The 25,505-nt window shown below is 44.8% G+C and overlaps 1 protein-coding gene across 1 annotated transcript in view; it reads right to left on the bottom strand.

The window, feature by feature from the left end:
• Window positions 1–3,314: 3,314 nt before the first annotated feature.
• The window catches only part of LOC147662093 (uncharacterized), a 358,416-nt gene continuing 336,225 nt past the window's right edge, over window positions 3,315–25,505 (bottom strand). Inside the window, exons 6-7 of the mRNA XM_086951116.1 lie at window positions 13,044–13,188; window positions 3,315–3,866 (exon numbers count right to left, since the gene is read on the bottom strand). Coding sequence (XP_086807242.1) covers window positions 3,730–3,866; window positions 13,044–13,188 — 282 coding nt within the window. The 3' untranslated portion in view covers window positions 3,315–3,729. The remainder of the gene's footprint in view (window positions 3,867–13,043; window positions 13,189–25,505) is intronic.

A 25,505-nucleotide genomic window follows, 5' to 3' on the forward strand; every position in this document is an offset into this window, starting at 1 on the left:
GCGTTTGTTACATAATTATAGACGAGGCAGATTTGCCGCATAATCCATTATCTGGTGCAAATGTGGAGCAGCAGCGTTTGCCACATAATCATGGATGAGGCACATTTGCCACATAATCCATTGTCTGCTGCAGGATCTGCCGACTTAAACAAAGAAAAATGATCCTACCTCATATTGTTAAAAAGTTACTAGAAACGTGGCGATACGTTTTTCTGCACAGTGGAAGGCCCTTTGCAGAGGTTAACTTGTCATATTTCTGCTGTGTATTGATATATGTAGTTGCTAAACTGGTAACAATGAGCTGCAACCATATCCCAGACAGTGTTAACAAGTGTAAAAATGTCAAAATAATGAAGTAAAACTATCGGATAATTTGGCTTTTCTTGCCGCATAATTCGCTCAACCCTGCCGCATAATTTCAGTGGCCCTGGTTATAAGGGCCACTGAATCCTCCTGCTGACGACATCTTCCATGAGCTGTTCTCAACTCTTCTCTGATTGAGTGACTATTAAGTGCAAGGAAACAGTTAGAAAAAGGCCCATGCGTTGAGTAGGCAGAAGCAAGTAGTGACTGTGGTGTATTTGGAGTAGGGATGCCAACTGAATTCCTCACTTTCCTGCAATGGTAATCCCTGAAGTATCATTGGAATGGGGATTCACCTCCTACTGAGAATCAGCACATTACAATAAAACCATAACGCGACTGAAGGGGACTGTGCAGAAATGCTCATGACGGAACGGTTCCGTCATGAGCGTCGGTTGGCCTGTGCTCATGACGGAACCGTTCCGTCATGAGTCCATAGGTTCTTTAGAACCTTCAGCACCGCAGCGTAATTCGCGCAGCACTGAAGGGGTTAACACCAACACCATTATGTCCGACAACAGCCAATTATGAAGTTGCACCCGAATTAGGATTCTGACCCAAGTGCAAACTGTGCATGCATAGAGATTTTTTTCCATTAAAAAAACAGATAAAAGGTACAGTTTACCACACATCTTGTGAGTACATAGAGGACATTGTGAGTTTGCACACTGTGGATTTTGAGAAAATACACACAACTTTCTCATAAACCTCCATTGTGAGGTCCATAACTTGAAATAGTGAGCAAACAGCATATCCACTAAATGTCACACCCAAAGCTAACATTATTTAGTGGGTGGGCAATTTCCACAAACATTTGCACAAGTGTTGGAAAGGCAATTGAAGGACTTCTGTTGTAGCGAACTTGCCTTCATTATGTAGTTATATTATGTCAAAGACATGCAAGGAGATAGTTTGCAAATAAATCCCTTTTGCTCAATTTAAAACATACTTTTGGTGCTCTCTGTATAAAAGCCTCTTGCATTTTCTGCCCCAATATGCACTTATTTAGTTCAGTGAGGTCAGCTGCCAATCATAAAGCTGTAAATCTGTGCATAAACTTCACAAAATTTGCAATTAAAAAGGTAGCAACATCAGGCAACCACTTTTTATAAGACCTTTGCTATCACTATTTAATAGCCACTTAGTTTGACCACTTGCAAGCTGTCAAGATTGCTATAGGACAAACCTCCCACTTGGAGAATATGGAAGGTTTCTTTAAATAGTCATGGGAAAAACAAACTGCAGTTTAACAGAAGAATGAACCACTAAATTCAAACAGTAATAATGTAATGTCAACCGACCAAGCCGCCTCCCACTCACCGTTGCCTCGCCTATCTTAACCCCTTCGCTGCGGCGGCAATTCCGCCGCAGCGCATGGGGGGAGGGGGGGCTGAGAAGCGCTCGCATGCGCGTGACGGAGCCGCTCCGTCACGAGCCGTGGTTGAGCTGTGCTCATGAAGGAGCGGCTCCGTCATGGCCCCGTCCGCTCAATGGAACGTCCAGCGCAGGCGCGGAATTCGCGCCGCGCCGAGCGGGCCATGACGGAACCGCTCCGTCATGAGCACAGCTCAACCGAGGCTCATGACGGAGCGCCTCCGTCATGAGCATGGAAAAGGTTAATTTCAACTGTCCTGTTTTGCCTACGTATAAATAAAAACCCAAGGCATTATCAGGTTAACAAACTGCATTATCAGAGCAGCAGTGTCTTATGAATAGGGGTGTGAGGAACTTGAGGAGTTACATAAAAACGCAGAGAGATTCCGCAGAGTTCCGTCAAAGGGCAGAAAATATGCACGTTGCGCTGCAATTTAGCACCGGTAGCACGAGCAGCACTGAAAAATCAGCACGAACTGCGCCATGCAATGCACAACAGCGCATGGCCATTGAGTTGATTTTGCTGCCGCTTGAGGAGAAAATCTACCCGCGCTGCAGCAAATCTACTGGAGAAGCAGCCCTCTGACTGCGACAACCCACATTAGAAAATCATGATAGGTGCGTCAAATCCTGCGCGTGCTTGCCAGCTAGCATTTCTGAAGCCTGGCAAGAAAACCCTTCCGCCTCGCAGCGATTGAAGGAATTTGGCCAGAACTCTGCGTTATAAAACAGTTTTTTACCCAGTTCGTTCTGCTTGGCGGACATAAGTTTCGCACTACCAGTTTCACTGTACAATGTTTGGTCTTTTATATCCGTTGTTATCTCATTGTTTTTCTTTGTTTTGTTACTACTAGCCCGTTGGAATTGCATTTACTGCAGTCACATATGTCTAGTAATATGTAATGTTAGGATTGTTGTTTAAATGCTTCTGTAAAGCGCTCTGACACCCTTTGCAGGGTCATGTTCGCGCTATAGAAAACACTAAAAATAAAATAAATAAATAATAAACGCGGAGTCACCAAATTCTACCAATTCCACGGGGTGGAGTAAAACATTCCACCCACCCTTGATTATGAAGTTGCAAGATTCACAAAGAAATAATGGAGTTGGTACAGGGGGTGTTAAAACTGACGGATGATAGCAGACCCTTCACCACATACTGCCCTCATGGAGCCAGGAACCTCTAGGAAGGACCAAACGAACCCCAACTGGCTAATGTGACCACAGATGATCCCTCTACATAGGAATCCAGCTCTAAACCTGCTAAGACGCAAGTTATGCCGAACAGTCTTGGAAAATGTACAAGAAGACCACCGAACAGCCACAGGGATTAAAAGACCACCACACTGCAAACATATAACCTCAGGACGCCTCCGTCTACGGTCTGAAATGAACAACGTGCACCACTGTGGAATGGCGCACCTGGCAGCAATGCAAAGCTATATTTATGGTATACTGTGAATTACTCATATATTAACAACATAACATAGCATTACGGCTCTGAACGAAAGCTGAAATTGTTCTCCTGTTCCAATGGTTTTTACCTTGTTCAAATACTGTTGCTAATTTTTTTTTTTAAATACTGTTTTAAATATTGTCATAAATTGCCTTTTTATGCTGCCGTCTTTTATGATTTTTCAAAAAATCGAAATAGAGACTTTGAATTGATAGCCGAAATCAACACTTAAAAAATATGACATTTTCGACTTATGTAGTTTCTTTCCAACACGTCCTTTTAGACACTCTAAGAAAGTAACTGCATGGGAAGGTAAAAAGATAGCCTTGTAATCTTACAACCAAAAATATGCATTACTCTATTAGCATTGTCGTATGTCTGACAAATTGCATATCGTTTTGCAACTTTTTTCTCTAGCAGCTCAGTGAGTAGAAACGGAGGAGAAACAGGCACCGCCAGGGGCGCAACTGCACAGCTATTAGTAGAGGCATGCTGTGTGGCGGGGAAGTGCGGCACAAAGAAGACATGAGCTACTCTCAACTGTGAACAGCGTCAGGGCCTACCTTATGAAGCGGCAACTCGACAGACTCCCCCATCAGAGGCTTCCACCTGCTTTTGCTTTTCCTGCTGTCTCTGCGCACCTCGAGCGTCTTTGAGCCCAGGTCTGGCTCTGCTGGAAAACAGAAATGAGGGCATCTGGTCTCTGTATTTATTTTAAATGTGTTGTGAAACAAATGCACTAAAAAACCAGTTCATAGGATCTACAAACAAAACAATATGTATATGCTGGTGTACTGTGAAATAGATAAATGCAAAATATACACAATGGATAGTAGAGCTATTTGCGGAGAGCAGAGCAAAATTGATAATACACAACAAATTTAGCCCATAAAAGCAGTATACATCTTGGAGAAACAATGTGTAATAGGCAAGTCAAGCATTTCCTGGGAGACGTTACACATGACGTCTACGGCGTGACACCCACCGGAAACGTATGTCCAATGGGTCCCATGTGTGGCTGTGCGGCTATTACAAGTGCCTATATCTAAATCCGCACTTCAAACATGGCTTGGGAAATGCAGTGTCATCAGATGGGAGTGTTTACCCTCATATTCTTGCTCTCCAGGGAGGCAGTACCAAATTTGTAAAAAACGTAAGCACCAGGGCCCTTGTCAGGAGGCCACTGCAGCTTGCACCATCCATTGCCCCAACTAGAGCAGCCGATGACAGTACCAACACAACTGACCATCACACTCATACAAGTGTGACAATTTAGACTTAAAATATACATTAAAAATGACTCATACCGTCCAAGCTATTCCTATAGCTTTGGATGTTAGATATCACTGGTTTTAATGTATATTTAATTATTAAACAACTGCTGTTGTGCCTCTTACAAAATTACAGAAACCGCGCCAACATGTGGCAGCTGCTATTCAATCCGGTGTTGAGAATAAGGTGTGGGAGCTGAGTAACGAAAACCACCGGCTCAAATTAAGCACTGCACGGAGGATGGCAAAAAATGTACCTTACAGAGGAGAAAATTATCTCCAATTCACAGAAAATTAAGTGTTTCACCGAAATAACTCATTCCATGCTTCCATGGCTCTGAGAAGGGAATCCACATCATACCTTCAAAATTGTAATTGTAATTTTGATTTATAGCGTGCTTTATCACCCAAAGGTCTCTAAGCGCTGTCAGAGGGCAAACCTGAATTAGGTGGAGGAGGGGTGGGGGGGGCTGCTTAAATCGTGCCCCATGCTTCCAGAAAAAGTACAGTCTTGAGCTTTTCCTAAAGGGAAGGAGGTTCACTTCCTTGCGTAGGTTCACCGGGAGGCTATTCCAGACCTGGGGGATAGAAGTTGAGAATGCTTGCCCTCCCATGGAGGTCAGATTGAAACGGGGGCAGACCAGTAGAGTGGCCTCTGCTGACCGCAGTGCCCTGCTGGGAACATAGGTGGCTATGCGGTCCTTGATGTAACTTGGAGCTTGGCCGTAGAGGGTTTTATGTGTGATGCAGAGACCCTTAAACTTAATTCTCTGCCTGATTGGGAGCCAATGAAGCTCGCGCAGTAGGGGTGTGGCATGTGCTCGTCTTGGTTTTTTGAAGATTAATCTGGCTGCGTCGTTCATGACGACTTGTAGTCTGGCCAACAGTTGTTGTGGGAGGCCAGCATACAAAGAGTTGCCATAATCCAGACGCGACGGTATCATTGCTGAAACTGCCCGTCTGAGCGTGGCAAAGGTAAGGAGTGGACACAGTTTCCGCAGTTGTCTCAGGAGGCCAACACAGGTTCCTACGACTGCCAAGACTTGTTGTGTCATGGATAGTTTGGCATCAATTTTGATTCCCAGGCTTTTCACGGCCACGCCGGTTCAGGAAAAGGCCCAAGTTCTTTTGGCCAGAAGAGGTCATTCCATGGGCTGGAGACTGAGGTGACCTCCAGTACCCCAGTTTTGTCAGGGTTTATCTTTATTGAGTTAGCCGACATCCAGTTGACAGTAAATTTTCGGATGTTTTGCATTCTTAGGTGTGCCATTGGTGAGCTGTCAATTTGGATAATGATTTGGGTGTCGTCTGCGTATTTGTAGATCCGGCACTCCATCTGATTCAGTGTGTCGATCAGGGGCTGCAAATAGGCATTAGAGAGGAGGGGCGATAATGCTGAGCCCTGGGGCACTCCGCATGAGAGAGTAGCTGGTTTGGATACCAAATCCGCTAGCTGGACTCTCTGAGAGCGTTTTTTAGAAAAGTGGTGAGCCAGGCAAGGGCTGTGCCCTGAATGCTTAGATCCGCCATCCGCGACAGTAGTTGGTCATGATTGACCGTGTCAAATGCCGGAGAAAGGTCCAACAGCACCAGGGCACAGGGCATTGTTTTGTCTGCCCTGAGTCTCAGTTCATCCAGCACGGAAAGCATGACCAGTTCCCTGCTGATTTGGGCCCTGAAACCGGCCTGATTAGATTCTAGGAGATCATTGTCTTCAAGATGGCGGAAGAGGGATGGAAGAACATGCTGTTCAAGTACTTTGGCCAAGAAAGGCAACTGCGTGATTGGCCTAAAGATTTTCAGAACCTTAGTGTCAGCGCCCGGTTTCTTTAGGAGCGGAATAACACAGCCTCCTTGAAGTTAGTAGGGACGAGCCCTGTTTCCAGGGAGCAATTAAGGAGGGCAAGCACCTCGTCATTAATTCCCGGAAGGGCCATCTTGAAAATCTTGGGTGGGTAGAGGTCTGCTGGTGAGCCAGATTTCACCCGCCCAGTCAGGATAGCCAGGGACTCCTTAGTGAGTAACAGCAATGTGGTTAGGGAATTGGCAATCGTAGGGGATGCGAGGGTGGGGCCTTTAGGGCAGGGGAAGGTCGGAGTACGGTGACTTTCCGCCAGGAGATCCTTTATTTTCTCAGTAAAGGAGAGTTTTTGCCCCTTATCTTTCCTTAGCTCACTCAGGGCCTTAAAGGTTTCTTTCAGGGGATTGATGGCAGCAAATGTGATTATTTGGTATGGCTAGATTTAGTTTAAGCTGTCTGCCAGAGCGCATGTCATGACAATTACAAGCCATTCGATTGGCAATTGTATGAGGTCACCTATCAAGAGAGACACTCTTTTTTTGTCCATGGTAGAGTCAGCTTTGACTTTTTTGCCAGGTGTGATCACAGAAAAGAAATATATTAAGGGGACTTGGGCCAGTTGTTTTCGCTAGAGTAGCAACAATACTGCTAACACCTGATTTCAGGGTAGGGATCAGACCAAAAAGCAGAGCTGCAACAGCATTTTAAACTCCTGAATTTTCGTCCCTTAGCCATCACGAGATGGCCATTTTATTTGTGGTATCTGGACACGTTATATCTTATTTGGCTTGGAGTTATAATCACTAGTGTTTTTATTTCATTTGTATTCTGAGATGAAGGGCTACCTGCTAGGTATTATGCTGTTGATTTAATTACGAAAGGTGGATGCACTCCGATGTGAAATACAGAAAGGGTTTTATACATATTTAAACGTTCGCATACGTAATTATTATCTTACCTATGTGCATTTCTAGTTTAGTTTAATTTGAGATATTTCCATCAGATATGCCTTTCTACAGACTAGTGTGGCAGTCTTTTTTCTATGCCCACAATTTCCGGTAGATAGGTTGAGTTTGCCTGTTCACATTAATACAAAACCATTTTCATTCAAAACCAGGTTTGTGAACATTCCAAGTTTTCACCTGGTATGAGGGGGGGTCATTTGTTCAGTTTTTTAACCACCTTTTGTTTCGCATGCAAATGACGTGACGCAGGGGGGCTACCATTTTTGGCTTGGTTCATTTGGAACTCTGTCATCCCCAATCAATAAGTAAGAAACATGACTCACTAAAACCCCCATTATAATTTACATAAACTGGAGTATGTTTTAATCTTCAAATATATACTAATATGACAAAAATCTGATGGAGGGAACCAGAGTGATGATTTTTGAAAGGTTTTCATAAATCACTGCTTTTTACTCCAAAAAGTTAGAAAAAGTTTGTAAATCACTGCTTTTCACTTTTAGGGGTAAACTATGAGCCTCTAAATCAAGGGTAAAGTAACTGAAAGTCAGGCTTGGATGCGGGCTCCAGGTTTGTATGGGTCAAGATTTACCTTCGGACTTAGAAACTTTTATGGATCCTTTTTTTGTCAACAGGGAGTTTGGTAAGGCCCTCTGCAGCTGCACCCAGTCTTGGCTTTGAAGTCGATGGATTGGCAAAGTTCAGGAGTCCATTGAAAGCCTTGGTTCTCTGCAGCTTTGAGGCTACCTACAATCCTGCAAGGGTGGTAGTTTATGAGCCTCAGACAAGGGCTCAGGAATCATCATCTTTATCTTTGAGTTGGCAAGTTGCAGTTCTGTGATGAGGAAAGGTCTACTCCAGCACTACCCAAGGGTCCTGGACCTGAGTGGGACCTAGTGGCGGCTAGAACTCGATTTCTCAGCTTCACTTCACAAGCGGAGTCCAGGGCAAGTTCAAGTCAAACCGGTCTGCGAGGCACTTGGCAGGTGCAGGGCTTCTTTAACCTTTGTGTCTCTGAAGCTTAACAGGAGAATAGCCAACTAGTTGTTGGAGTCCACTCTCTGGTCCTTGTTACAAGTGGGAGCAGGTCTATCCCGTGGGATCTTTCATTCACGAATAGAAGCAGCCCTGCCTCTTTCTGAAGTCCTGTCTTGGTTCCGCAGGTGCAGTCTTCCTCGTGCAGTCTTTCGTTCTGAGGTCCACAGGTTCAGCAGGTGCTGTCCCTCTTCTGTTCTTTCCAAATCCAGTGTTGTTTTGAGACTGGAAGCCAGGGGTGCCACTTTTATGCCAACTTCGAGGTTGTGGTTGGGGAGGAGCGACTAGCCAATGGGGCCGCTATTCCCATGGATCAACGCTACCCAGTTTTACATAATTTCCTGTAGGACGGGCATTAAATAATTTCACAGGGCATTTCTCTGCCCAAATTTAGGATGTCGGAACACTTCTTCCCTGAGACTGAGTCATGGAAATGCCCTCCTGGAAAACTGGTTCTGCAATGGGTTTTCCACTCTGTAGAAGAGGCCAGCCTATCTACCTACACAAAGAAGTAGGACAGCTGAAAGTGACCCCTTTGAAGCTGGACCATCTGTGGCCACCGGCCCTGGGGCATTCTGACTGGTGGAGGTCACGCCTCCTTCCTTCAGTAGACCCTTTGTTTCCCTTCCCAGAAATGCTTCACATAATTTATCCGGAGTGCAGCTGGCTGTCTCAGGTGACAACTGCTGTTGTAACCAGAAATGGCTATTAAAAGTGTGGGACAAGAAATTGATGACTTTCTAAAGTCACCTTAGCATTAAAAGGTATTTTAAATCAACGTTAGCATTATGTCAGGTTTAATTTAACGATCAATTTGATACCTTGGAGCCCTAGGTTTTGTGGTCCCAAATGAAAGTTAGCACTAAGCATGTGGGCTAGTGGAAATCCAAGTTAGCTAATAGGGCCACTGGCCTTGCTACAGTGAAAATTAAATTGTGACTTTTCACTGTCAGAACATTCAAAGGTTAAATTCAACATGTCCTTCTTTTCAATATCTGGCACTATGTCTTAAGAGCTACTAAGGCCCGCCTTAGAAGTGACTTACAAATATTTAAAAAGGAACGTTTGGGGATACAAAATTATTGTTTTGTTATGTTGGGTTGGCCTTTCTAAAAGCAGCCCGGCTAGGCTGCAATGCAGACCTAGAGCTATGTTTTCAGGGTGTAACAGCATTGGTGGTACAGTAAGTGCTACAGTCCAGTGTTGACATTTAACTTACCAGCTCTGGGTACACTGTGTACCATATACTAGGGACTTACAGGTAAGTTAAATATGCTAATCAGGGATTAGCCAACTGCACATACACTTTGATGGGTCCAGGGAGCACGAGCATTGGGGCCTGGTTAGCAAAGCCTCAGGCACTTCAGAGTAAACAAAACAGCAGCATCAGTCCAAATATTGAAGGGGTATCATGCAAAAAGACCCCTTTCATTACATCTGTCTTTATACTGGTCTTGTTAAACCTACTCTATGGTGTCAATATACTATAAAAGAAAAGCACATTTTAGAATGCATGGTTTTATTTTCCTTACAATGCAATTTGCATTTTAACATTTGAGTTATAATAATACTTTGTTGCATAAACACATTTTAAATATTACCACAATATCATTACAAAAATACACATTTTTCAAAACATGGGCAGAAATTTCTGCAGTCTCAAGCAAATGATGAATATTAAACAGATGACGATCAAATGCTCAAATCTTACTGAGTACTAAATTTAATTAATAAATCATGTCATCTAAAAAATACATAACAAGTCCTGCGTAATATGGTCCTATATTTCCATCTCCGAGCTCAAGTGACATTTATAAACCTCTCAGCCTTTTGCCTTGTGGTTTATAAATCCCCTCCATGACAATATAGGTGGATGTTATAGTTACCTTTTATGTATGTATATTACACAGTGGTGATGGCCACTGTGTAGTTATAGCTAGGCTACAGTTTCCATAGCAACTTTTTGTTCACTAATAACTTTGGCATCATTTGTCGATTCAGTACAAAACTTTCCAAACAAAACGTTCATCTTCCTCGGCTCCTTCGCGGAAAGTTTTGCGTCGATCAGTCAAGCAGGGGCCATAAAAATAGAGTCTGAAAATTCAGATATTTCATGTTAATTCCAGTAGGAATCTTTGCTGTCTGACACTAAAGAAAAGTGCTGAAATGAATTGATCAGAAAGTTAGAACTTTACTCAGAATACCTGCCTTTGGTAAATCAGTTGAGCCGTATTTGAGAAATTCGCATTTAAAGAGGTGTTCAGAGTAGGTATGAAGTGGTTCAAATGTAAGATATATCCTTGCTGTTGGTCCCAAGGGAGTCCAGCGGTCCAGAAAATTTAAAATAGAAGGCCGTCTAATTGGCAGAGGAAGCTTTTTCTTTGCTTTTTCTTTTCTGAGGGACTAGTCCCTGTCCTGCGGGACCTAGTAATCTTCTTAGCTGCCTGCAACTCTGAAAAAAATGCTGCGGTCAACATGACAGGACTTGGTCCCCGTTTCCTGAAAACCATTGTGAAAAAGGATATAAAGGGGGAGAGTACAGACGTCCTGGCTCAAAGTACTTGTGAGGAGAGGACTCAGAGGGATGAAGGCCGTTCGCTGCTAGGAGATGGCCACATTCAGGGGCGTGGGTGCATGTGGCGAGTAGGACGCAGAGTCGCGCCAAAGATTGGGCATCATATGGGGGATTGGGCACCCACAGGGAGTTGGTTGTAGAGTCTGGCTGGAGTAGAGACTGTGCTGAGCCTGGAACCACGGTAAAAGCACTGGTACCATGGATCCCAGCGAGCCCCCCAGAGGGGTACCGCTGTACTGAAAAACCTTTGTAAATAAAAATGAGAATAGTCTGGTCATAGGCTACACCTGTGGCTAACCTCATTTGGGCAGGCCGCATGCAGTGCACAATGGGGATTTGCTGCCTCCAGTGGGCTGGGTGTTGGGTCACACCAACGGTGTACATGGCTGATGCCATCCTCAGCAGGGGCTTAGCACCCACGTGGGCTTGGTATTTAACATCCCATGAGTTATTTAATATGTTAAGTCATCAACAGTTTATGATGGGGCACAGGTTAGAGTTAGTTCCCTAAAATCTAACTAGCAAATTTCAGTTGTTTTTCATTTTTTAAACGTTAGTTCTTATCTCATTTCAACACCTAAGTATAACATCACTTTAACCTTTGATCTTTGAGTGAACACAAAGACAGACATACCTACCCGCCCACCAACCAAAGGTTAAAGGGACTTTATAGTTAGGTGAAAATGTCAGTTAAAACATACCATTTAAATCTTACAAAACCACTGAAATGTACTGGTTATAGTTATCTCAAATAACTATAACTCGTACCCTCGCCATGCAAAGTTTTGTCATCAATGATGTCACTCAGAGCTCCTTTCCCACACTTCTGCATTGAGTGCTATTCCAGGCAGGCCAATGGTGATCCCTACCCCTCTCAGACATTAATTTGTAACTGTGTTCATAAGTCAGAGGGCACTAACTCAAAAGCCAGTGGCAAACGCTCACTCCAATTCCTCCCGTTAAGCTTTATTCAGAGCTCTTCCCATTGTCATGCAGGCTGGGCTGTCAGGGGTAAACTCTAGTTCTACCCAATGAGGCATTGAGAACAAAACCACTTTGGTCCCAGAATGGTTCTCACTGCTGCATCAGGATCAGCGGTAAACAACCTTTACAACGCAACTTTTACAACGCAGTGCCTTTACGACGCAACTTTTACAACGCAAACCATTACAACGCATTGTGCTGGGGGGCGCTCTAGGATAAGGAATAGGTTTAATTTACTATCCAACACCTTCCCTACTATCCACGGGGACTGGAGTTGGGATAGTAAATTAAACTATTCACTATCCAGCGCCCCAAAGCACTATGCGTTGTAAAGGCATGCGATGTAAAAACCATGTTGTAAAGGCATGCGTGGTAAAAGTATGCGTTGTAACGTCATACATCCGGATCAGCTCACTGGGATGGCCCTCATTGTGGAAGATTACATTTTGCCTCTTGGGAGTAACAACCTGTGGGGGTGCTATGGTCATTTCTGGTTTCAGGGTCAATGGGAGATCAAACATTCCACAGCTCGCTCCACCTGAGGACCCGAGGTTCCTTGGCCTGGCACCGCAGGCCTCAAAAACCAAACTGGCCTCTTGCAGCATCAACTAGTCCTGGGAATGGAGCTGTTCTGTAGCTATTTGGAGATGTGGCTACTCAATAAATTCCCTCACCCACACCCAATTGCCAGACTTTAACAGGAGAAGAAACAACTCATTGTCGATTTATAGTGTCGCTGGCAAACCATGTAGGTTCTCTTATATCTCAGATGTGAAGAATTGAAATGGTCTGACCCAACACAACATATATGCTAATGCAACTACAAGGTTTTTGTTTGCTAGCCTAAGTACATCTACTTATAGAATCAACCACCACTACATCTACTTATAGAATCAACCACCACTACATCTACTTATAGAATCAACCACCACTACATCTACTTATAGAATCAACCACCACTATATCTACTTATAGAATCAACCACCTCTTGGAAGATGCTTAGAGATATATCTAACTAGTCTCCAATGAGTTACCAACAGTACCCACCGCAACCGGTCTGTTTCACATTTAAAGTTCATAATAAATGAATGAAATAACTGCATGGGATACTATTTAGAGGCATATTAATGGTGTGCTTAGCAGACAAAGTGAGGCCTACACTTGAAGTGGGTGAGCAGCAGATGTTTCAATGAATAAAACCTTAGCAGGGGAGTATTACCTGTGCTTAACAGCATCCTCTTCATCCATCCCACCTGGTCAAGCCCCGTTGGGGTGCTTTGAGAAAGGGGTAAGGAGTGGTACCGGTCCAACGGGATTTTGAATGCAGGCGCCCGAGTTAGTGGGTGAGGAGGGTGAGGTAATGTCTGAAAAGCAAACGAAAAAGTTGATATTAATAGAGTAATATCTAAAAAATATGAACACACATATTATGTTTCAGGAAGTGAGTGATGTTATCCACAGTTTAAATTCTTTCACACTCAGGCCTAGCACCAGCACATTTTACAAAAAGTATAAAGTTGTAAACAGTTTAACATCTTAACAAGACATGCTGCTATTTTATCTGCTATACAGCATTGAAAATTGAAGATTGTCCTACAGTCATATTGTTAGTGACATGCTGCCTTTAGTGTTTTTGGATTGGTTTAAAGTGCATTTCATTTGCACATGCACGAAAACAGTCTCCTGGGGGGACAGACGGTTCATTGTTTCCGCAGCCAGACTATGGAACACTCTTCCATTTTCGATCAAGTCATCCCAATCTCTCCTACAGTTTCGTGGAAGGCTAAAGACCTGGTTGTTCAACCAGTGTGCTTAGCATAACCCGTATCAGGCATGCTTCGGTTATCTTTACAAGAATCATATACTGGGTCTATAGCGCCGAGACGCCCATGTGCATTTGTTCGCGCTCTACAAATATCAGAAATAAATAAATAAATAAATACATTTAAAACAATGTCCTTTTCAAGATGGAAGATGTCTGGCCCTGTGTCAAAGGAGGGCATTGGTCGTTCCAGTCATTTTTTTATTACAGTCCTGAGAGCATCTCCGATTTGTTTTTATATTTTGAATTTTTAACAGAAATCAAACTTGATGTGATTAATAATTTCAAACGTACACAAATTCTCAAAGCAACAATGAATTAAGAATGTGGTGAAAATCCAAATGTTCAAAGAGTTGTGACAGCACTTAACTCTTTCGACCTCGACCTTTGCTGTACTATGTACTAGATTAAGTTTAATCTTTTGTCTAGATTCACTCCTTTGTCCAGAGCAATTGTTTCTTACTCCTTTCTTTCGTCTAATGGCTACCTGCTTTCTAGAAGTGCTAACATTGATTCTAACTAAACTCAGCTGCTGTGTACAAAGATGGTAGGGGTGTTCAACTGGACATGGCGATGTTTATATAAGTTTATCTGTCGGGTGGTTTTTAACACCTTCCATGCTCATGACGTCATGCAGTACACTGCTCGTGTGCTCATGACGAGCTGAGCTCGTCATGTACAATGGGATTCAAGGAAGTCCAGCATCCGGGATGAATTGCTGTTGCATTGAAGGTTTTAAAACCTGTTCTTTTGTATTCGAATGTAAACAAGAGGACACGATTACAGATATCCTTGCTTGGCTCACTGATAAATCAGAACTTCCTGGAAATAAGGAAACAAATGAGAACTATTCCTCTCTGCTGTATTAACCCATTTAAGCACTTGTCAGCGGAACATAGAAATATTTCCTCTAACCTTGCCTTGAATCTCAGTGATCAGGACTTGATGTGCGGAGAAGTGTGGCTCAACGGTTAGAGGCGGCAGAGGTCGGCCCGGGACCAGGGTTCAATTCCCGACGCGGCCGGGTGCAGGACCAATGTCTGCGGGCCCGATAAATCTCGCCTCGGTGCCACTCTAACCGTGGGGTCCCACGCTGCAACTCTGGGCAATAGCTTGCTTAATCTCCACTCCCGCCCAATCACCGCCGGGGATGCCTGACTGCACCTTGGGGATGCCCAGTAAAGGGACCATCTCACAGGGAAAGCCAGGACGGGTTCCCCAGTGGTACAGCGCTGGGACGCTCCAGGGTAACCACGCGATCTATAAATCCAACGTTCATAAGTGGGGAAACCAGTTTCCTGGCATGGCCCACCACTGCTGGCAGACTGCCTGCTGGAGGAAGCCTGCTCAACGCAGCTGTGTTGTGCTAAACCTAGAGAAAGGTCTGACTATAGAGAAGTCAAAACCAAGGGGACTTCCTGCTACAGATACCTGAGTTTGCACCCGAGAATTCCCGTGAAGGTAAGAGGAGTTCCACTGATGTATTACAATTGCGTACTCAACTGTGAGATCCTGGAAATAACAGGGTATGACTGGGTGGGTGGGGGGATGGTGGGATAGGGGCTAGCATTGTGAAACTCACCCTGGAGGGTCTACCACGTTCCCATCAGAGGAGCAGCATGCTTAAAATGAAGGAAAATGACTGCTCTCCAGCCGTTCGTGCCTGTTTTAGGCATCTCTGTGGAATAGCTGATGTAACTACGCATGTCAATATAAGGCATGTCTTTTCCGCGTAACTTATTACAATGCATTGACCTTTACAACGTGTTGTAATGCCATGCATGATTTTATTACAATCATGCCTTTGCCAGTGGTGTTGTCTGATATATATATATATATATATATATATATATATATATATATATATATATATATATATATATATATATATATATACAAATATCAGAAATAAATAAATAAATAAATACATTTAAAACAATGTCCTTTTCAAGATGGAAGATGTCTGGCCCTGTGTCAAAGGAGGGCATTGGTACAAATCCTATACTCACTTAGGATCTTTGTTTTGTATATAGGGTTAATATATATATATATATACCTGAGAGGTTTGAATTAAAATCTCCCTTACTGCAGCCTTCGTGGTCCGTGTCTTCATTTCTGGCAGGAGTGTGCTGTTTGAAGATTTGCTTATATGTATATATATATATAAGCAAATCTTCAAACAGCACACTCCTGCCAGAAATGAAGACACGGACCACGAAGGCTGCAGTAAGGGAGATTTTAATTCAAACCTCTCAGGTATATATATATATATATTAACCCTATATACAAAACAAAGATCCTAAGTGAGTATAGAATTTGTACCGATTTTTCTGCACACATCAGCTTCAAGCCCATGTCAAAATGTGTTCCCCAAACAGCCCAGAATAATATAGATGTGTTCAGTGATTTGGCCATCAAAGATTTGATACTTCTATGGAACGAATCTAGAGAAGAAAGACACAATATGACCTTCCAACCTCGTGAAGCCTTGTTATCACTGCAAAAGGATAAATGAATAGTGATAAAACACTCAGATGAAAGGTGGGGTATGTTCCTGTTATCTAGGGAGCAATATGTGGCAGAGACTTGCAGACAAATAAGCATACACGAGTGTCGCGATAAAATAGGTAAGCAGTACTATATTGATCTACAGAGCAGATATAGTGAAACACTTAAGGAATGGCATATTCAAACCATCACTGAATGGGATGAATTCCAGTTTCTCAAAAATAATTCGCACATAACCACAACCTTTTACTTATTGCCCAAAATACACAAAGACCAGTCGAACCCTCCAGGCAGGCTCATCATTTCATCAAAAATAGTTTACTAGAAAATATATCAATCTTTGTGGATCTTTATGTTCCCTTTGGTTCAAAAACTCTCCTCATATGTCAGAGATGACAAAGACGTAATTTGCCAAACACAATATACTGAACAGTAGTCATAATATCTCTTAGTAACCCTTGATGTAAATGCCTTTTATATTAGCATCATACATAGTGATGGTTTCCATGCATGCAAACACTACTTGAGGGCCAAAGGTATCAATCTATCAGAATATACCACCATGGTGGTGGAGATGAGCACAATATGTTTGAATGAAAATGTATTTCTTTTTTAAGAACCAATATTTCAAACAAATACAAGGAACGCTACGGGCACCTGATTCACCTGTTCAAATCTGGTCATAGGCTAGTGTGAGGACCAGATGATCTGGGCAACTGAGATGGAACATCATACCAACCACATCGCCGTATGGTTGAGATTCATTGACACAGGATTTCTAATTTGGAAGGGGGGAGTAAAAATGGCCAAAAAGTTTTCTTTTCTGAAATCAACATAAATGATTTGGATCTCAAATTCTCAATGAACTAAAGATTTTAAATGTTAAATGTCGTATACTTGTAAAGCGTACAGCTGCCCCAGCAAAGGGGCGTCCCGGCGCTGTATACCGCTGGGGAACCCGTCCTGGCTTTCCCTGTGGGATGGTCCCTACTGGGAATCCCCAAGGTGGAGCCAGGCATCCCCGGCATTGATGGGGCCGTTGTGGAGATTAGGCAAGCTAATGCCCAGAGTTGCCGAGTGGGACCCCAGGTTAGAGTAGGCACCGAGGCGAGAATTGTCGAGTCCGCTGACCCTGGTCCACAACCCTGCCACGCCGGTAATTGAACCCTGGTCCCAGGCCGACTTCTGCTCTCGGGTCTGCCGCCTCTAACCAGTGAGCCACACCACTCCACCAGATCCATGCAGATATCAATCATACACCCAATTTCCGATGGAGCATACCCTACAATGAGTTCCTTTGGGTCAAACAGAACTGAAGCACCAATGAGGATAGATCAGCATCCAAAATGAGATGATGGGATACTCCAGGCACAGAGGTTACACCAAGAAAATACTTAAATTAAACAGAAGAAACAATTATTGGCAGTACAGAAGCTATTGAAATGTTGTTCTAGAAGTAGCCCGCTAAATACCTTTTACTGTCAGAAGTATATAGGTAAATGTCACAAGCATTGGATGATGTCATCAATGAGGTAGTTTGATACTTCATGAGTGATGTCATTGAGCATGTCATGAGTGATGTTATATGTGAGGTCATAAGCAGTGCATGTTGAGATCACAAGTTATAGTTATCTCAGTAAACTCTAACTGGTGAATTTCAGAGGACCTACTTAATGGTAGCTGCAATGTGGATTCGCAGCAGGTGTGCCTGTGGTGCGCCAAAAGCAAGACACTGAAAACAATAGTCCCTTTGGGCTCTGTTTTTATGCACACATCACACATATACTGCTTCCAATCAAACCTCACTCTAACAGCACCAATTAGAACCAAAGAACATAATGTTGAAAAATCATGAATCTTTAATATCCACTGTGTGTTAAAAGACTTTTGTCTGTTTATTAAAAGCTTGTCTCCAGAGAAATATAATTACATAACATAAAAAAACTAATTATAAAAAAACAGCCAATGCACGAGAAAAGGGAGAAATAAAAATAAAAACACAAAATCTCCAAAACCATGACCAGCGTGGACACACACTTAGAAAACAATACCATATACGTGCTCTTGCATCACATACAATGTACACATAGGTATTCTTGTTCTACATAAGATGTTATTTCAAGTTTTCTAGTTGGGCTACCTATATTCGAACCAGGAGTTGTATTTCAAATTTGTTTTCTCTTCTTAGACACAGAAGCGACGCGTTTCGGTGGTATTTGATTGTGTCCCACCTTCTTCAGGCTAACAAATAGTTTGTACAAATCTCCCCAAGATTAATCCTTTTCATTGGTGAGAGGAAGTAGGAACCAGTCTCTCCAAGTGGATCAGTCAGATGTCTCTATGTGGTAGATTGGCAAAGTAACAATCGGTATAGGGGTCAAAATCGATCACCCTCGTTTTTATCGGTACTGTTTGTTAGGAATCCTATTCTTTATGTAAGGATGCATAAAGCGTTCTTAACGGGGACCTTATCCTCATTTTCGCTGCTTCGTGAATTCACCCTGTATGAACCACAGGAGCTATGGTTGACACACCGTCTGAGAAGGACTGTCCAAGATCAGATGGTCCTATTTATACCGGGACTATGGCGTCTCCTGGCCTGCTCCTTAATTCTTGTAAACTCTTACAATTTGAGATGCCAAACGACATTGCAAGCCACCAATAGAACCACCTACAAGGCTGTGCTCAGAAGTTACCACCAGCAACTAAGAGACACTAAGAAAAGAGTGCTAGCTGAACACAATGAAGGGAGCTCCAACAACTGCAAGGAGATCTTCTCAATCATCAAAGACTTCACCACACCCTCAGCGTCCATCAACAATATCATCCCCGCCCCCAAGAACTCGGCAACAACCTGTCAAACTTCTTCCACAGAAAAATTGCAAACATCTACAGAAACCTCACATACCAACCTGACCTCAGCCAACCTACCCATCACAAACCAAGACAGCCACCTGACTGAATGCACAACCCTCACCAGACACAACAAAGCGACGATTATGTGGACCATCCACTCAGGATCCCCATCGGATCCGTATCCCCACCACGTCTACAACCTGGGAGCATCACCAATCAGCACTGCCCTCTCTCGCGTCATAAACACCTCCAATTACATCCATCACATTCCCGAAAGACTGGAAACATGCAGCAGTCAATGCCCTCCTCAAGAAAACATCTGTCGACCAGAACCAACTGAGCAACTCCCAACCTATCTCCCTGCTTCCATACCCAGCCAATATGATAGAAAAGACCATAAACCAGCAACTTACAACCCTGCTCGAACTACACCACAGAGTGGACAACACTCAGGATTTAGAAACAACCACTGCACTGAAAAAGCACTCTTTGCAGCCACTGATAACACATGGGCCATCTTGGATGAGGAGAAAAAGCAGTCCTTATCCTGCTCGACCTCTGCACACCATTCAACACAGCATCCCACTTCACACTTGCCAGAAGACACAACAAGATCGACATTAAAGAACCCTCACTCAAATGGATCTGTTCCTTCCTCACGCGAAGAATCTGACTGCCACCCTTCACATCCAAGACCAAGAACCTGATCTGCAGAGTCCCCCAGGGATCATCCTTCAGCCACACCCTGTTTAACGTCTACATGACACCGCTCACCAACATCATCCAATCCCAGGCCATCAACATTATCTCCTAAGCTGATGAAACACAACTCATCCTCTTCCTGATGAACAAGACAACCACTGCCAGAACCTACTTCACAAACTGAATTACCATGGTAGCAGAATGGATGAGTACCAACTGCTTAATGCTGAACTCCGACAAGGCAGAAGTAAATAGTAATGGTCTTCGAAAACAAGACCTCCCCATGGGACGCACCCTGGTGGCCGATGGAGCTTGGACCAACACCTACCAACGAAGCCGGTGATCTGGGGATCATCCTAGACAACAAGCTCAACATGACAGCACAAGTCAATGCAGTGAGCGCCAACCGCTTCCACATTCTATGCATGCTATGAAAAATGATAAAGTGGCTGCCACAGAACACCAGACATACCATAACGCAAACGCTCATCACTAGCAGGCTCGACTACGGCAACACATTCTATACCTGAATCTGCAAGCAGCTCCTAGACAGACTCCAGACACATCCAGAATGCCGCTCCAAGACTCATACTCGACCTCCCATGCCGAACCCACATCTCACCCCACCTCAGAGAGTTCAATTGGCTCCCCATTCAACAAATGCAGCAAATCCAAACACCTCAAGTACACATAAAAAGCCTAACACAGCACTTAACAATCGTATACAATTTCACCAACCTAACAGACACCTATGTTAAGCCTTACTCTCATTCTCACTCTCCCACATTCACAAGCGCAGAACAGGAGGTCATTCGTTCTCATACATAGCACCAAAACATGGAAGGGCCTCCTCCAACACATCAGAACCTCCTCCTCACTTCTTGAAGTCCTCAAGCAGCTTCAGACCTGGCTCTTCAAATTATTATGACATTCACCTACACACCTGCTCAAGTACCGGGATACCCTCAGAGGTGATTGCCTTAATTACTTCTTCATGTATTTGTCCACTCGAACAAGTCGAGTTCTGAGGCGGCTCCTCCACTAGGGCGGAGGAGCATCCCCCCACTGCTTTCTCGCAGTGCGAGAAGCAAAAATATAAAGTGGTATAACTACCATTTTATGTTTCTGCTTCTTGCATTGCGAGAAAGCAGAACAGTAGGGTTTTGTGGTGGGCTGCTGCTCTACGAGCAGGGGAGGAGTGGTGAGCCCCCTCCTGAGGGCACGACCACTGTTTGGTCGGCCCTCTGGGGCCGCCCAAACCAGTCATTCGCACTCTGCCCTTGCTCCATGCAGGCTGCGAGAAAATGGCCTCCCCGTAAGCCCCTGGGTGGGCGGCATCCCCACTAATCACATGCTCTCAATGCAATGTTGTGATTGGCTTAGGGGAGGGGAGGGAGGCTGCCTGCTTCCTGCCTGAGGCAAGAAAGAAGGAGGGCTGGTGTCGAGAAAACATGGGACCCGGCCGGTGGACAGTTAAGTTCTTTTTCTATTAATATATTAAGCCCCCCCCTCCCACTCGCGTGACCCCCTGCCCCCTCCGCCCGCGATTAATGCCGGCCGCGACTGGTTGAGTTGCTCAAATTGTGAGGTTTTCCGTTGGTCTCTTCTTGACTAGTTTTCAGTGGTTGCCGACAGAAGTTGGGTTTTTGTGTTGCATCATACCACCAGCAGGCCTCTGTGTTCTGGCGTCTCAGGACATTATCGCCATGCAGGAGTACCCTGTCCTTTCCTACGACTATTAGCACATGTAGTATAACTTGCTTAGCACCTTTCTCGATGACTTTGCAGCATCATCCTCTTGGCTAGTTTTTCAGATCTGCTAGCTGAGAATAATTCTATGTTTACGTCAATAATTGTTTCTTTTTGTGCGTGTTGTGTGTATGTGTGTGTGCGTGCACATATTCATTCTTGAAGGGCTAACTCATGTTTAATTTTCTCAAGCTACTTCTTAGTTGTTACGAGGTATATAGTTCTGGGATGTAGCTTAAGAAATGTTGTCGCATTGGAACTACAGTTTTTGAGTGCCCTGTGTTGCAAGGTATATACCCGGTGGAGCAACATCAGCCCCTGTGGTGCAGAAAATGCCCCAGAGATCCAGGGGTTGGGTGTAGCTTCAGGGGGTGTGTTTGGGCTGTTACACCTCCCCTAATAAATGTATTTTCTGGGAAATAGTCGGGTACTTGTGCTTTTAGTCGGGTATAGTGATGTGTCTGTTGGATTTCACCAGGAACATGTATATAAACACAGACAAAAAGGCACACACTCTCTCTCTTTTGAAAGTATTCAAAATGTTTATTTTACCAAACAATGCGGCTTCTCTTACTTAGGACCCATACCAATCCGCATTCCTCTCCCTTTCTACTGCCCATTAAGCCCTTCTCATGCACCCTGCTTGTGGTAAAATTTATTTTAGCATTATATGATTGTTGATAAATCTGAAGCTGGCACCCCGCCCTATATCGTGCACAGGTGGCAGGCTCCTGGCCTGAGAGCTCCTGACTGGGCCTGGAGTGTGGGGCCCTCCCTGTGCTTGGCAGGGGGGCCTCAAACTTTATTACGCCACTGTCTACACTTTGGGTATGCACCTTCAGAAAGGCAATTCTTTGGTCTTGGAACTTGAGATCATTAGGGTTTTTTGCTATTTAGGTCTCGCCTGAGCCAGCGCATGCGTTGTTCTGGGTGAGACATTTAGTAGGGCTCTGAGAAATGCTACTTTGACGGCGATCAGCTTGCTAGAACACGCACAAGAGCGCACTAGACGTGCACAGCTGTCGCGCTTCCGTCATGGCTCATTAAGTGCATCGCTCCGCGATCACTTTCACTTTTATGGGCGCAGCTGAAGGCAGGATTTGCTGTTCCCTCCAAGCAGCATCCCCATCACCATGGCAACACTCTTTCAGGCTCTTTCCAGTCCGTGAAATCATCCAGATCTGAAAGGCCATAAATCTACGGACGGCAACAGCGCACGATCTTGATCAGTTTCACGGCTGCATCAGTTTCACCGCTGCGCTGCTGTGACAGTGCAACTGATCAACATCGCGATTGCGTGCTGTTGCCATCTGTATGCTCTTCTGACTGCACTGAGAGGTTTGAGCAACTACCATGTGCTGTTCTCTACAGCTGCCATCTATTATTAGCCAGGGATGAACCGACATGCTTGCAAGCTGTTACAGCCGCAGGTTAAGTAACATCACCCCATACCCTGGCAGTCTCTACTGCCGCTCTCTGCAGCCATTATTTAACTTTCACCAGGGATGCTTCTGTGCCCGGCTGCATCCAGCAGCCCTGCTGCGCGCTCTATTGTGTGCAACCTTTGAACACGCAAAGGAAGCTTGCATGCTGCTGTTGCCGCTGGTTGACTAGCAACTTCCAATTTCTGGCGGTCTCTACTGCCGCTCTCTGCAGCCGCTTATTTTTAACCAGGGATGAACAGGGACGTTCCTGCGCCGACTGCCTCCAGCAACCTCCGAACATACAAAGGAAGCTTGCACGATGCTCTGGCCGCAGGTTAACTAACTCCCTCAATAGCCGGGCGGTTTCTGCTGCGGCTCTCTGCAGTCACTGTCTATTTTTAGCCAGGGATGAACAGCAATAATTCTGTGCCGACTTCATTCGGCGGAACTGCTGCGTGCTCTATTGTTTGCAACCTCTGAACATACAAAGGAAGCTTACACGCTGTGGCTGCCTCCTGTTGAGTATCATCTACCAGTGGATTTGAGTGCACCACTGCTCTCTGCAGCCACTGTCTATTTTTAGCAAAGGATGAGCGGGGATGTCCCTGTGCTGAATGCCTTCACAGGTTCCTCCCAGCCCTAATGTTGCTGCGCGCTTTATTGTGCGCAACCTTGAGAAAGGAGTCACGAGGGTGCACACAAACACACGCAACCACACACACACACAACCACACACACACCGCACAAACACACACAACCACACACACAAACACACACGTACAACCACACACACACACAACCACACACACATTCAACCACACACACAACCCCACACATACACAAGCACACACAAAAACACACATACACCCACACACCCAACCATACACATGAGACACACATAAACACACACACAACCACACACAACCACACACGCAACCACACACACAACCACACACATAACTACACCCAACCACACATCCACACACACCCACAACCGCACCAACACTCACAACCACACACAACCACACCCACACACAATCACACCCACAAACCACACACACACAACCACACACACACAACCACACACACACTGCCACACACACACTGCCACACACACAACCACACCAAGAATTGGCATAGCCAATAGGTCTTGCCTTTGGGACCTTATAAGTGTTTAGCCACGCAACAGTTAATTTGGTTGCACCAAGGATATTGTGCTGCATAACTAAATACTTATAAGGTCCCAAAAGCGAGACCTATTGGCTATGCCAATGCTTGTTTCAAACATATCATTGCAGCAGGGTCTATCTCTGGTACATCAGTGTCTTCATTCTTCTAGGAGTTGGCTTGCAGCACCTGCTAGACAAAGGGTATGAAGGTTGACCTGTTTTTAATCGAAGAGATGTATAGAATGCATAGGAGAAATGATGGCTCAGTCAAGCTAGCCATCATTATAACGGAAACAACTATTTGGTTGCACATAGTTAGTAGGGAAACTAGGCTCCATTACATTTTGAAGACCATCTCTAAGACAGCTAATGGGATTTTCTCTGGTTCACTAATAGGCGATGTTAATTTTCTAAAGGAGGCTTCTAGCAAGCGGAACACCAACTACATATGAGATACCCCATTACCCCTCTCAGGTCAGGTTTCCATGGTCAAACTAAATGGATCAATCAATCAATCATAGTACTTGTAGAGTGCGCTACATACCCGTGAGGGTCTCAAGGCACTGAGGGGAGGGGGGTGCTGCTACTGCTCGAAGAGCCAGGTCTTGAGAAGTCTTCTGAAGGTGAGTAGGTCTTGGGTCTGCCGTATGTGGGTAGTTAGGGTGTTCCAGGTTTTGGAGGCGAGGTAGGAGAAGGATCTGCCGCCGGAGGTCATTCGTTGTATGCGGGGGACAGCGGCGAAGGTGAGGCTGGCGGAGTGGAGCTGGCAGGTGGGGGTGTAGAAGCTGAGTCTGCTGTTCAGGTAGGCTGGTCTGGCGTTGTAGAGTGCTTTGTGTGCGTGGGTGAGGAGCTTGAAGGTGATCCTCTTGTACAGGGAGCCAGTTTCGGTCTCTCAGGTGGGGGGTGATGTGGCTGGGGTGGGGGACATTGATGATCAGTCGGCCGGAGGCGTTTTGGTTCCGTTGTAGTCGATGTAGGTGTTTGGCTGGGATTCCTGCGTGGAGTACGTTGCCGTAGTCCAGTCTGCTGCTGACGAGGGCCTGTGTCGCCGTTCTTCTTGTTTCGGTCTATATCCACTTGTAGATCCTGAGGAGCATGTGGAGGGTGTTGTAGCAGAAGGAGGAGACGGCGTTGACCTGTTTAGACATGGAGAGGGAGGAGTCAAGGATGAATCCTAGGTTGCGTGCATGGTCGGTGGGTGCTGGTGCTGCTCCCATTATGATTGGCCTAAGCATGGGCGAATTTTGCGAATCTGGCGGTCGCGAATTTTGCAAATATGCGAACTCGCAATCCGCAAAATCCGCAAATTCTCGCGAATTTGCAGATTTTTTTTTTTGTGTGTTCGCAATTTTGATTTCTGCCAGTTCGCGAGGGTTTTGTACCAGTTCGCAATTGCGAACTTACATGTCGGCTCGCAACAGTCGCGATTATGTTGTTTCTACGTCTGGTTC

This window comes from Lissotriton vulgaris, unplaced genomic scaffold, assembly GCF_964263255.1.
Source record: "Lissotriton vulgaris unplaced genomic scaffold, aLisVul1.2 SCAFFOLD_606, whole genome shotgun sequence".
Taxonomy (NCBI): Eukaryota; Metazoa; Chordata; class Amphibia; order Caudata; family Salamandridae; genus Lissotriton; species Lissotriton vulgaris.